This window comes from Physella acuta, unplaced genomic scaffold, assembly GCF_028476545.2.
Source record: "Physella acuta isolate Inbredline_101_S28 unplaced genomic scaffold, ASM2847654v3 ptg000178l, whole genome shotgun sequence".
In the NCBI taxonomy this organism is placed as follows: Eukaryota; Metazoa; Mollusca; class Gastropoda; family Physidae; genus Physella; species Physella acuta.
This window is the reverse complement of record NW_026731697.1, coordinates 530,305-543,841: the sequence shown is the minus strand read 5'-3', so window position 1 is coordinate 543,841 and position 13,537 is coordinate 530,305. Positions and strand designations below refer to the sequence as shown.

At 35.1% G+C, this 13,537-nt stretch overlaps 1 protein-coding gene across 7 annotated transcripts in view; it reads right to left on the bottom strand.

Moving 5' to 3' along the window:
- Positions 1-4,411: 4,411 nt before the first annotated feature.
- The window catches only part of LOC131936459 (single-stranded DNA-binding protein 3), a 41,807-nt gene continuing 32,681 nt past the window's right edge, over positions 4,412-13,537 (bottom strand). For 5 of the 7 annotated variants that reach the window (XM_059293456.1, XM_059293457.1, XM_059293459.1 and 2 more), the window contains one exon: positions 4,412-10,447. In XM_059293456.1, the coding sequence (XP_059149439.1) occupies positions 10,343-10,447 (105 nt within the window). In that variant the 3' untranslated portion in view covers positions 4,412-10,342. Of the gene's footprint in view, positions 13,381-13,537 lie in introns of all 7 variants that reach the window. The other 2 variants (XM_059293461.1, XM_059293462.1) reach the window with 2 other exon arrangements.

Here is a 13,537-nt window from a genome sequence, read left to right as displayed (position 1 = left end):
GTGTCACCCGGTGCGGTCCGCACCCCCGCCCCCCCCCCCCCCCCCCTTCGCTACGCCCCTGCCAATACCTATTAGAAAAATCAAATAATATACATTATTAGCCAACACAACACCATATTAAATGCACACACTGATAAGATACTTAAATGATTCCGTTAAAAACCCGGCAGTTCAATGGTATTTAGGCCTATGTCATGGGTCGGCAACCTGCGGCTCGCGAGCCGCATGCGGCTCTTTTGATGTCAAAATGCGGTTCTCCAGTTCCATAATAATTATATTCTTTTTTTTTCAAAACTCAAAAAAATATTATACTGTAAAAAACAAAAACAACTTTTAAAAAATGAGAATAGGTGGAATAGAGTGTATATGGACAGGTGACAGCAGCTGGGCATTCGCATTGTTTCTTCAAGACTTTTTTCTCCGGAGAGGGGGGGGGGTGTGGACACGGGTTAGCAGTTCAGCTCTCTACCGCTAGACCACTCCGTCCCATAATTATTTATAAAGGTATAATAAAAGCTTCCTGCTTACACCGGATTTACACTAGAGACATGTATACAATACACGTCTAGAAAAAAAAACATTCGACAAAGTTAATATTATCTGAACATGTATGGGAGGGGGGGGGGGGTGTGAATTCGGTGTTACAAATAGCCTACAACATGTGAGGTACACAATCATTAAATCTCAACAAACCAGTTTTGACTAGCCTAATACTGACTAGATTCGAGTAGTTTAAAAATCAGTTACTATAGTGTCAAAGAAAATAATTCGTGAAGGACTACAATACCATATTTTTATAGTTATTCAAATTGACATTGGCAAAATATCAAACCCCCCCCCCCCCCCCGTTAGGAAAGGTCGGGGGCGTTTGTTTGTTTTTTACCAATCACTGTCCCTTTTCAGTTTTTATGTTGGTTTCACACAACTGATGCAGAAAAAGATTAAATAAGCCCGTAAAAACGAGTAATGTTTTATTTCCTTTACTTTGGCTTTGTATGCAGCTCTTAAGGAGATTTTTAAAATTTATTTTTACCCCTTTCGGCGCCCCCTTAGGTCGATCCGCAGGGCGGTCGCCCCACCCGCCCTCCCCAGTTACCCCTCTGACACACAGGCATAGAGCCTATATACTTAAATAGCCTATATAAAATAACATGTGAGTACGTGTCTGTATAGTTCGTCCCCAGAGTTTCTTCCAGGCATCTCTTCGCGGGGGCTCGCACCTCCCCTCCCCAAAAGAAAGTATACCATCCCCCGAACGAAATGGAATTTATATAAAAAATATATACTTTTAACAGAGTCTGCCCCCCCCCCCACCCCGAAAATTTCAAGTGCACCCCCTGAGAAAAAAGTTTAGAAGAAACACTGTTCGTCCTGAGCGACGGAAGGGGCTGCTACGCAAATTAACATTTTAAAACTTTACAGACAAATCAATGCTTAGTAGTGTTGTTTGAATAGCTGGTTATTTTAGTTGCCCCCCCCCCCCCCCAACACACATGCTTGGAAGGAACTGTATACAGACCAGGGGAATCGTCCACCAACGACGCTACACTCCGGGGGAGGGGTCGGGTTGGACTTTGGTGAGGATATGTGACGAGGGCAGAGACGTAGCGACCCTTTCCGGCGCCCGGGGACAAACTTTCGATTTGCACCCCCCTCAACCTTTCAATTTATTTTTCCAATCTATTTTGGCGCCCCCTAAGGTCGGCGCCCGGGACATGTGTACCCCCTCCATCGCTACGCCTCTGGACGAGGGAGCTTCAGATGGTGACTAGTGTGACGACACTTTTTCACAGTCGGAAGTCTCGTCAAATTTTTTTACCAATTAATCATACAGGTAGGCTTCATAGCATATTAACTCTACCTATTTTAAACTTAAAAACAAAACCTGGTTTCGTGCGTCTTTCTATATTTTGTTTTATTTGAAGGCGAACTGATATTTCTCATGTTAAAGTTTAGAGACATCAGTGACAGCAGTGTAAGCAGTCTTAAATGTATCCATCACGCACAGTTGGATAATGCCCCCTTGACATTCCAAACTATGGGCTATTTTTCTACGCTCGGGAAGAAAAGACGACTCTGCCAAATTTTTTCTTGCACATGATATATTCATTTCAATGTTCCAAGCCCACCTCCCACACTACACCAAAACTTGAATGGGCACAGGTCACACCGATGGCGATGGTACTTTTCTATAAATGTGTCGGTACTGTGTGTGTATGTATGTGGGAAAATGGGAGGGGGGGGAGGGTGTCGATGTGTCAGGGTGAAGGGTGATATAACAAAGTATACAATACTTCATATTATTTATTATTATTATTGAGAACGATATTTTTGAAATTTCAGTCTTCATTGGAAGTAATGAAAGTGTGGTTATGGATTGAGGAGGCGTAGAGGCCTTAGTGGCTTAATTTTAAGTGTTAAGCCTAGCTTATACTTATAGCCATTAGTATAAGTAGTATAACGTCATTTATAGACCCCCCCCCCGGATTTGCCATGTCTGCACGGGTTACTTTGACCAATGATGGTTGTATGGCTAATTAGACAAACCGTGATACTGCGGCAGTGGACCTACACTGTGGGCTACATGCTCCACAAACATGACTTTGCATGACACGCGAAGAGCTGTAAACTGTGTCAAGCGATACGCCGACCGATGACGTAACTGTATCACGTGACCGCCGGTAAAAATAAAAAGGTCAATCCAAACACCAACCACCGAACGGTGGTGGTATCGCCGCTAGCAACGCACCAGCAATGACGTCATCGGAATACCAGGTAAAGTAGTAGGCCTAGGCCTATACGTTAGCAGAACTACCTGATCCCCGCGGCCTAGATCTGCCAACTAAGCTCGTCAGTGAATATCGATTGAACGTGCTCCATTCACTGGCTCGTATGGCCGCAGAATGTACGTCTGCATGGCCGCTGATTGTAACTTGTATATCAGCCTAACGCAGTTTGTGTAGGAGCGTGTGGGCAGACGATAGGCCCCCGTGGTTGATACACTGGCGGTATGCTGACCCGGTCAAAGGGTGAACGCCACACATACACTACTTTAAGGTCGTCAGACATTAGCCTCGCTTCTGATCTCAACTGGGCCTAGCTGGTGTAGGTTGTTTCAGGCGCAGGGCAATTAATCTCTCTTTATTCCGTGTCACTCGTGAACCCAGCTATTCCTTTGAAATCACACCTCGACTAAATGACCAAATATCCACATACCAAAATCATACATTCGACATAACGTTACTTGACTATTAATGTCACATCTTAAGTTGTTTGTATACTGTAACTACCACTCAGAGATAAAATTGAGAAGTGGTACCCTATTTCCCAAACACCAGCGAACATAATTCAAGTAATTACAGTGATGCATTCCTCAATAGATTGTATACCCACAAGTTATGACTTTCCTCAATCGATTGTATACCCACTAGTTATGACTTTCCACAATAGATTGTATACCCAATAGTTATGCTTTTCCTCAATCGATTGTATACCCACTAGTTATGACTTTCCACAATAGATTGTATACCCAATAGTTATGCTTTTCCTCAATCGATTGTATACCCACTAGTTGTGACTTTCCTCAATAGATTGTATACCCACTGGTCATATAGAGGTTGTATCATTGTTCTTGACCTAACACAGGCCTACTTCTAGGGCTGCCTCAGCAGTGATACTAACCAGTTTGAAGAGATTACCCAAAGATTACACCCATGGCTGTCTGTAGATAAAACAATTGGGCGCTAGTACAACTTACACAACACAGTTCAAGACATTGTACAAAATCCTCAACACAGGTTACTTGACAAAAAACTTCAGCACAGTACAAGTACACTTGACAAAAACCCCAGCACAGTACAAGTACACTTGACAAAAAACCCCAGCACAGCACAAGTACACTTGACAAAAAAACACAGCACAGCACAAGTACACTTGACCAAAAAAAAACCCCAGCACAGTACAAGTACACTTGACAAAAACCCCAGCACAGTACAAGTACAAGTACACTTGACAAAAACCCCAGCACAGTACAAGTACACTTGACAAAAAACCCCAGCACAGTACAAGTACACTTGACAAAAACCCCAGCACAGTACAAGTACACAGTGAAAAAACCCAGCACAGTACAAGTACACTTGACAAAAAACCCCAGCACAGTACAAGTTCACTTGACAAAAAACCCAGCACAGTACACTTGACAAAAGATATGTAGAATTAACCACACACAAACATTGCAAGAAACATGGGAGAAATATGTAGAAATAACTATCTCACATCAATAGTACTATTAGTACTACTACAATAATCATTGGGCGGAATACAAAGAAAGTAGAAAAACACAGCAATATAACCACACACACATATCCAACATTGCAAGAACAAGAAAAAAAACACCAACACAGAGCAAGAAACATTGGACAAATATTTTATTTGAGCCCTCTGAAACTACACAAAAATGAATGAGGGAAAAATGTACAAAAGAAGCCAGAGATTTGAATGACATAACAAGCAAAACAAAAAGACGCACAACTTGATCAGGCACACCACTCATCAACCAGACTTGCCACGCTGCACATTGTTCTCTTATATACACACCTGCTCTCCATTCATCCCAAACACACAACAGGTATTGTGTCCATCCCAAACACAAGCTCTGCTATGATACATTCGGATATAAAAAAAAAACAATTTATTGATCCCATTGACAGAATGGTTCCACACTTGTATCTGGCAGAGACTATTTCAAACGCTTTACTTTGAATTGATCTGGTAGTTGATTCATGAGAGCCACCAACTCACAACCATCAACACTGATCCAAACAAAATGCTTCTTGCTTCATACTTTGTCCTAAAAAAATGTTTGTAGACTAAATCCCAAATTTTCCAGACTAATAAAATGTGACAAGAACAATAAAATAATAAAAAAAATAATTGGCAATTGTATTGCAAAAGCCCATGTGTTGTCTGAGAAAAAAAAAACAAAGCAGCTATGTATCAAATGGATTCCAACAACTAAAACATCCATACCTCATAAATAAATGAATCTCTGAGATATTGCCATGAAATATTTTGATTGTTGTCCCCAAAAAAATATATTATAAAACATCAAACAAAAGCAAACATGATACATTTTCTGTTTTTAAAAAGTGTAATTACTAAGAAATAATGAATGATTAAAAAAAAAAACAATCTCTTTGTATGAATAGTCATTGATGAATTTTGTTTTGAATCTCCACAAATTTCAAGAGGGCTCAGACATTTTTTTTCAAAACATCCTGTTTTGCTCACTTAGCACGTATTAACAACGGACAATTTATATACAAACGTAAACCATCATTTTCCAATAATAATCATAATAATGGTAACACTGACAATAAAAATATGTAATGTACATCCAAGTCAATGTTGTGAAATACACAAACAAGGGAAGAAAAAAAATAAATTATTACATATTAACAAGTCATTAAAAAAATACCAAGTCCCAGATGAGAACTAAAATTTAAAAAAAAAAAAATGCATCATAGCAATAAATAGTCAATAAAAATTGTAACACATTTTGATGAATGAATAATGAGAGTATGACTGAAAACTAGTGTCATACCCCAATGTGGTTATAGTTTAAAATGAGGGTTTCAATGATAAATATGGACAACTGAGGATACTGTTATTTCATGGCAATGATGATCAGACAATGAGGTAAAACAAGATTCTGGTGTGAAGGAAAAATATTCTGGTGAGGGCAGATGTGAGAATCATTTGTACAAAACCCCTCTAAATAAATGAGTTTCAATATCATTAAATAAGCCAAGAGATTCCCATGAAATGGGCCAATCAGACGGTGTAGTACAACACTTATTTTACACGACAGGGAGAGACTGCACTTTCCCAAAACAAAAAATACGCAAATGTTTCACTGACTTCCATCTTGAAAAAAAAAAAAATAAAATAAGAAAAAATGCACTCAAGATGCCCAAGTAAAATGACAGGACTATTAATAAGAACTATAATCACTGCAGCTAAAAAAAATGCTAGCAAAATGTTAAAATCAAATAATTTAAAACCAAGCTTACTGTGACTTATTTAAAAAAAAAAAAAAAAGGCTAAAATATTTATTTTTTTGTATCACAAAGATTCCCGCCCTCCCCCAAAACTGATATGTAAAACAATCCAAATTTTTCTTGACCCTGCATGTATACCAAAAATAAAAACAACCTTGTAAACAGTGAGATACACAACGGACATTTTTTAAATATAACAATGTCCTGACCTCCAAAGGCAAGTTAGGCAAACAAAAGCAAACGTAATGAGCAAATAATCATCTTTAAGTTGACACCAGGCAACATCTTCCAATGATTAGTGGTCATTCTCGAGGCTAGCTCAATGCAGCTAATTCCAGAATTTTAAAAAATTAAAAATTTCTTTTAAAATACATCAGAATTATTAAAAATGAACAAAGCTACAAGAACATAAAATATCTGCTTAGAATTACAACTAATCATAGAAAGTGAGGAATTACTAAGATTCATACTCACACAGAAACAAGGCACAATCTAAAACTGCTAATCTAAAATTACACAAGCTATTTAATTTTTACACTATTTGTTAAACATCACAATTGCTTTTTTCCCCCTTAAAAATATATATATTACATTGTACATATCAATCTATGAAATATATGCTTTAATCTTTAAGCTAAACAAAAACTTTGTGAAATATCTAATAAAAGAATCATTAGAATCATGCTCCTGGCATTGGAGTGCATGTTGGCACATGCACATTTTAACTGTTTACTAACAGCACTACATTTGATAATGATAATATTACAACTATAACACACATACACGCTATTCTTTCAAAGAATTTAAATTAAAACAAACAAGATTGTGCCATAAAACAGAAAAATTATAAGTTACAAAAAAAATGACATGAAATGATTGTAGCTGTTAATGACTTGTTATTGATGCAAGCGCATGTCGTATATATAAAAATAAGCGAGAATGAGCAGATTATTTCCCCTTCTAAAAAATATCAAGCAAAAATGGTAAACAGATCCAAGATAGGAAACACAAGAACATACAGCAAAGAAACTTTCCAGGGATATTATTTTATTTAAATGGTTTGGAGATTGTTTAGCTTTTAGACCCACCCACTCTTTTCATGATGCTAAGAAACGTATATTATGTAAAGACTGACAAGTTTTCAAATGGAGATGAAATTATGATTTTAGAAAGGAAAAAAGGTGTGAATTCTACTTTTTCTTTAACTAGCAACTCACTAGCATGGCCAAAAGAATTAAAAAATTTTATGCACACAAATATTAAATTATGAAAGACTCGCACCCTTTGGATTTAAGTTTATCCCTGTCTTCAGATCAGAATTTTATTTAAAGTGTGAAAAATGATACTTCAGTATGACTAACGTTCTATTCATAAAATTATAATGCCCTAATCTCAGTCAGCTTTTAACACTCAAAATATCTACACTGCGGCTGGTAAGATAAAAAAATCTGGGTTGATGTACCAAGTATTTGAGTGGTCAAAAAATGAAGGTGCAGTAGACCCACACTTTACTAATACAATGACAATGTTACAAACAATGATTTAATTTCTGTTTATGTGAGCCTTCTCTCTGGGCGCACTGCTGTCAGATAACTAGATAAATGTGCTTGTATCAAATGAATGCTACCTTTTCCTTTGGTTGCTTTACCTCACATAAGACAAAACATTTGAATAGTCTAAAAAATTAACTAATACAAAGAAATACAGTTTTTAGTTACTAACTAGAGAAACTCTACAATAGAAAAAAAATTCCAGTAATTTTCTGACAGTCAAATTGGCTATCAAAATAAAACCTGTCTAGTCAACTTCTATGTTGATACAAACAAACCATGTTTTAGCATTAGTACAAGGTGACACCGAGAAAGATGGCAGATCATCACTTCACTAAGAAAGCCAATCCACGTTGCACTTCTGAAATATTGGACAATACACACATTAAACACAAGAGTTATTGTATTTCACTAGACCTGCTACAAAGAATGAAAGGTTTAAGTTTGTTTTTATAAAAAGAAGAATAGCCATTAATTTTTTGGTTTAAAATCATTCCTATGACCTGGCGGTGTGGGTTGCTTCTACCAACATAGTCACAACAATGAAGAAATAATTTGACAGACCAAAGATGATCACAAACAACAAAACAACACCAGTTTACCCTATCGCTCTGTGTACCACTCTGTGTGCTGGCATTGCCTTCCTGCACTACTGTCAAATCTATTCTTTTACATTTTCTTTCAAAGAATTAGCCAGTTTTGTGCCAGGAAAGCAACAGTTTAAAAAAAAATAAAATGCCTGGCTTGAACAGAAATGGTGACTGATACTTAAGAGCGAGCGAATAAAGCACACAAGAGAAGCTAACAACCAAGGAAAAGTTGACAGCATCCACAAGTTGTTGCCTACCCCATTCCCAAATGTCTACTTCCAATATCTACACCATCGTGCACAATAAAACCTATTTGTGCAATGTTGTGCATAGTGTGGTGGTTGAAAAAAAAAATGTACCAAATACTGTAATATCCCTGCCTGAACATTTGTGGTAAGCAGTGAGACCAGAAAAAAAGCTCAACAAGAATATTAAATACATAGAGTACATCTATTGTCAGAGTTTTAAAAAATACAATAATTCTTTTAGGGAGAAGCTAGGAATTTTAAAGCCAGATGCATTTTTAAATAATAATAATTTTTAGGGGTAATAATAACGGAACTTAGCTTCAATAGTGAAGACAAAAAAAATTGAGAAATTTAAAAAAAAAAAGAAAATACTAATTTTAGCTGAATTTTTAACAGGAATAAGTTGGGAAAAAAACACCACTTTCACCCTAAGGAATCTATTTCATACTAAATTTATAGCTTAGAATTTGTAAGTAGTATAATATATTAAAATTAGAGATACATGCAGACAAAAGAAGAAAGAGAAGGGAAAAAAATGGCTATAACTGAAAAAGTAATATTTGTAAATGATTTGGATGAACAAGTGTTAATGTTATGGTTAATGAAGCAAAGATGATTAATTATTACTACACTGAATAAGAGATTTGGACGCAGCGGCTCACAGCCATTAGCGTAGGACTTTTTTTTTTATTTAGGAGGAGTTTCGCTTTTCTTAATAAAAAAGAACATTAGAAGAAAAGTAGTTTTAAGAGAGTCCCAAATTTTTATGATAGAGAAAAAAATAATTAAAGTACATATTTTGAAGTTGGGTTTCAAAATGTGATAAAGCATGGGCATATGGCTTTATATTTCCCTGCAAAACCCAGATTTGAATTTACAGACATTAAAGTGTTAAGAAAAACAAGCACATAGGTAAAAATAAAATTTGATCTTTTCATTCAAACAATCCTGATGGTACTTGACCTAGAAAAACCTTCATTTTTAGGCCAATGGACTTCTCATTCAGTTAAAAGTTGCTTAAATAATTTTTGCTCAAGTGATCTGTTACTAAAAAAATATGAGGAAGTCTTTGCTCCATCCCTCAATGTAAAAAAAAAATTAAAAAAATAAATAAGATAATACGGGGAACATAAATAAGGACCAGTTTAGTTGCAAGTTGACAATTTTGATATTTACTGTGTTTAACATGACATGTCCAATACCATGATGGATGTCCCAGCACCAATCTTCTAGAGTTACTCAATGATGTCTCACAGGGCTACAATGGGGGGTCAGAGAGGGGGTTCATTCACTGAATTCTACTATCTCATAAGGAAGGGGGAGGGCTGGGTATCTAGCAGGATCAAATAATCCAAGGTGAAAAAAAGGGAAATTTTTTTAAAATGAATTTTTTGCCCTGGATGTCTATCAACAAAAAATATGGTAAAAAAAACATTCCATGCTCAGACTATGAGGCAAAAAAAAAAAAAAAAGAAAGAAAACTAAATGAGGCATGTGAAGCAAAGACTACTGACATAGCAACAAAATGATAAAAAATAAAAAGACTTCATGAGAGGTCAAAGTTGAGGCATACTATTCAACCTCTACTAGTCCAAATTCTGGCCACAATATTGAAATAATCCGAAGGTTTAACTAAGACGGCACCAGCTTCAGTATTTTTGCAAAATAATACTTTAAAAAAGAGCATTCTGTCTTCTCACTAAAATAAATAAGCAATTTAAGAAATCTCAGTTTTCTGTGTATTAGCGCTGTATAATAATATAAAATCTCTAGAACACAATACATTTATTGTTCATATATCTTTTATAAATATATATGTATATATATATATAAATGTTTTGTGTTTCTTCAGTAAATTTATGATTTTAAAAATTATATAATAAATAACAAAGTTGCTAGGATTGCATGAAGAATTCATTGGGTTCCTCTTTTTCAAACTGTTTAGCCTCTTCCTGCATGGACTCTTTAATCTTTAGGATTGCCGCGGACTCGTTATGCTCCTGAAAATTTTAAACAGGGCGTCGTCAACCACACTTAGGCTGAGTCAAATTTTTAAATCTTAAAAAAAATTCTCCTTGCTGTGTTCAAGTGCATGTCTAAGTGAGTTTTGAGACTTATTTGCTTTCAGAGATGAACTTAAAAGTTTTTTGAAAAGCTTACTACTTCATTTAAATAAAAAAAGACACTCTTTGTTATTGATGCATGCTCAACAGCTGAAATGCAAATTTTTAACAAGTGAGCTTTAAGTTTACTAACAAGCTTGTTTTTAAAAATATGAAACAAAAAAAATAAAAGCTAAGTTTTCCTTTTTAATACTGCTGCAGCTTGCACATGTAGCAGTTAAGAAGGAAAATGGAGGGTAAAAATAAGGTTTCGGGGGATGAAGGGAGGGGAAATGAAGTTCTCTGAAATGGTGTTGGACATGCACATGTGAAGGATGGACTTATTTAGATACTGGTGTCTATCTGAAAAACAACACACAAAAAATGCCATTCAAGCAACATTATCCTGCCCCCTTCTAGACCTGACATCAAATATAAAGAATAATACTTGATTGAATAACAGCCATTTAGTCTAAGTCATCAAGATTGTTTGACCTCCAGGGATTAAATAATTAAAAAAAAAAAATGCAGTGTAGACTCATTAGACTAATATATATAAAAAGCAAATTATTAAATATCATTAGAAATAAGATGTTCAAATTAGACAAGTAAACCTTTTGAAGCGTTTTTGAACAAGCCATGAAGATAGAGATGTATGTTAGGTTGTTAAAGTTTTCACAGCAAAACTTTATGCTGTAAGTTATGACATTAGTTAAAGGAAATATATTTAGTGTGTAAATCTGCAAATATGTAACTGTGACAACTACTTGTGTGTTTGCTATTTCTGGCAGCATGCAAGCTGGATTTATATTTGTTGATTACAGTGTTTTCTTTAAACAAATCTCATGCTACATTAAGTAAAATTAATTGTAAATTTTTATATTTAAATACAAGATTTCCAATTATTATAAAATACATGCTAGAAAATAACTAAAAAAAAAACTACATTGATGGGTGTTATTTTGTAGTCTTAAAAGTTGAAGGGGAAAATAAAATCAGTAATCAAGGAGAAATGTGTCAAGCAATTAATGTAGATAAATCAGTAAATAGATTGGCCAGTGTTACATTTCATGCAGACAACACATAAGCAAGCAGTGAATAAAAGCCCCCACCGCAAGGTAAAAAAATGATCACCAGGCTTAGTTATTTCAAACGTTTTAACCAAAAAGATTTATGCAATATACATGAATATAATTTTTGGGCCAAACATAAATGGAAGTAGATTAAAACTGATGCTTATAAAGATAATGTATGAGGCGATTACTGGAGCAAAATGATAGGGTAGGACTGGTGAAAAAAAAAAGCAAATAAAATGTACAATAAATAGAATAGTTATACAAATAAGGGGAGGGTAGGAAACAACGTTTTAACATAATATAAATGTTAAAAAGGTGAAAAAGGAGTGGTAGTAACATGTGCAGATGATGTGATGCGGGGAGGTGAGAAGCTAGGGGGATGATGAGCCAGTTTAGTATTGGACATGTTTTTCTACACAGTCGCAACAGGGCCTTCAAATCTTTAATGATAAAAACTCATTTAGATAGGGGACTTTCGCTCACCAGATAACTTTTCTACTAAAAATAATTTCACACCATCCACTTGAAAACCGTCATTTATTTATCCCATGCATTACTTGATAAGTGGCTAAATTTGTGTTTGTAATGCCCTGGAAATGATTGATTGCCAATATCACACACATTGTACTAGGACAGCTACATAATGATTATCATTGACAGAATGATCAGAGGAACAACCCCAAATAAAATCTTTTTACATTTTTTACATTTTGTTGAGATTATGCTTTGTTAGCAAAAGTCCATTTGAGCAAATCAGTCAGAGAGTTTTTATGCATTACTTTCTCCTGTAATCACTCTCAGTGAGGATAAAAATGAAAGTAAAAAGGTAAAACCATGTGACTAGGGCATTGTTTCTATGAGAGCAAACAAGAACATGAAGTTCTGTCATTTTCAATTGTCTTTTTTTTTTGGGTGGGTCTCAACAAGCAACAGCAAGTCAACTTCTCCAGGAAATTACTATTGTCATCAGTAAACTCCAGCAGTCCAGTCATGAAAAGTGTCATTATCAATTCATAGTAAGGAATGAGCTGGTACATACCAAAACAATCAAAGTTATAAAAGTATTTATTTATACAAAAGTAGGTATTTAAATCTTTTGACAGTGTACAACATCCTAAACTATTTCAATTAAAAATATTTATGGTTGAAAGATTCTTTGCATTTAATATTGGTTAATTTCAATTAAGTTTTTAATATTTAAAAAAAAAAAAAACAGATAAAGAACAAACATTTGGATCAATATCAAGTTAGCTCATTCAGAAAGTCAGTGGTTTTAAAATAATTGTCAACTATAAAATTAGACTGAATTTGATTTTTAAAAATTAAAAAAGTGGATTGTCTCCCCTGCAGTAAAACAACCCATAACAGATTATATGAAAACATTAAGTTGAACATCTCTATTGTATTAGTAATAATACTTCCTACTCAAATTTAGGAAAAAGAAATTGTTATGAATATTTTATATCACTGCCTCAACATTTCAAATTTGTAACACACAGGAATTTTCCTACAGCTGTGTTGATAAAATTTTTAGTTTACAGAATCGAAACGGGCTTTAAAAGGGGGAATTAAGGGGATTTCAAAAAAGGTCCAGATGTTATAAAGAAAAACATTTCGCCGACATTAAGACTTGTTAATGGCACATATCACTGCTGAAACTGGCATCACTTGGCAAAAGACGCACTAAGCTTGACAAAATAACTGGCCCAGTAGTGAGGGAAAGGATTTCTAGAAAATGTTTCTGCAACTGCCCACCTACAAAGAAGTAGAATGAAACTTGTTTTTCTTTAATGCTTCTGAAAAGGCAATGTGATTTTTTTTGACATTTTATGAACACTAGGTAAAGCTTATAGCAACCCCAGCTATCAGAATAGTAAGCTGATCTGGACATAAGGTTCTGATGTATAGGCTG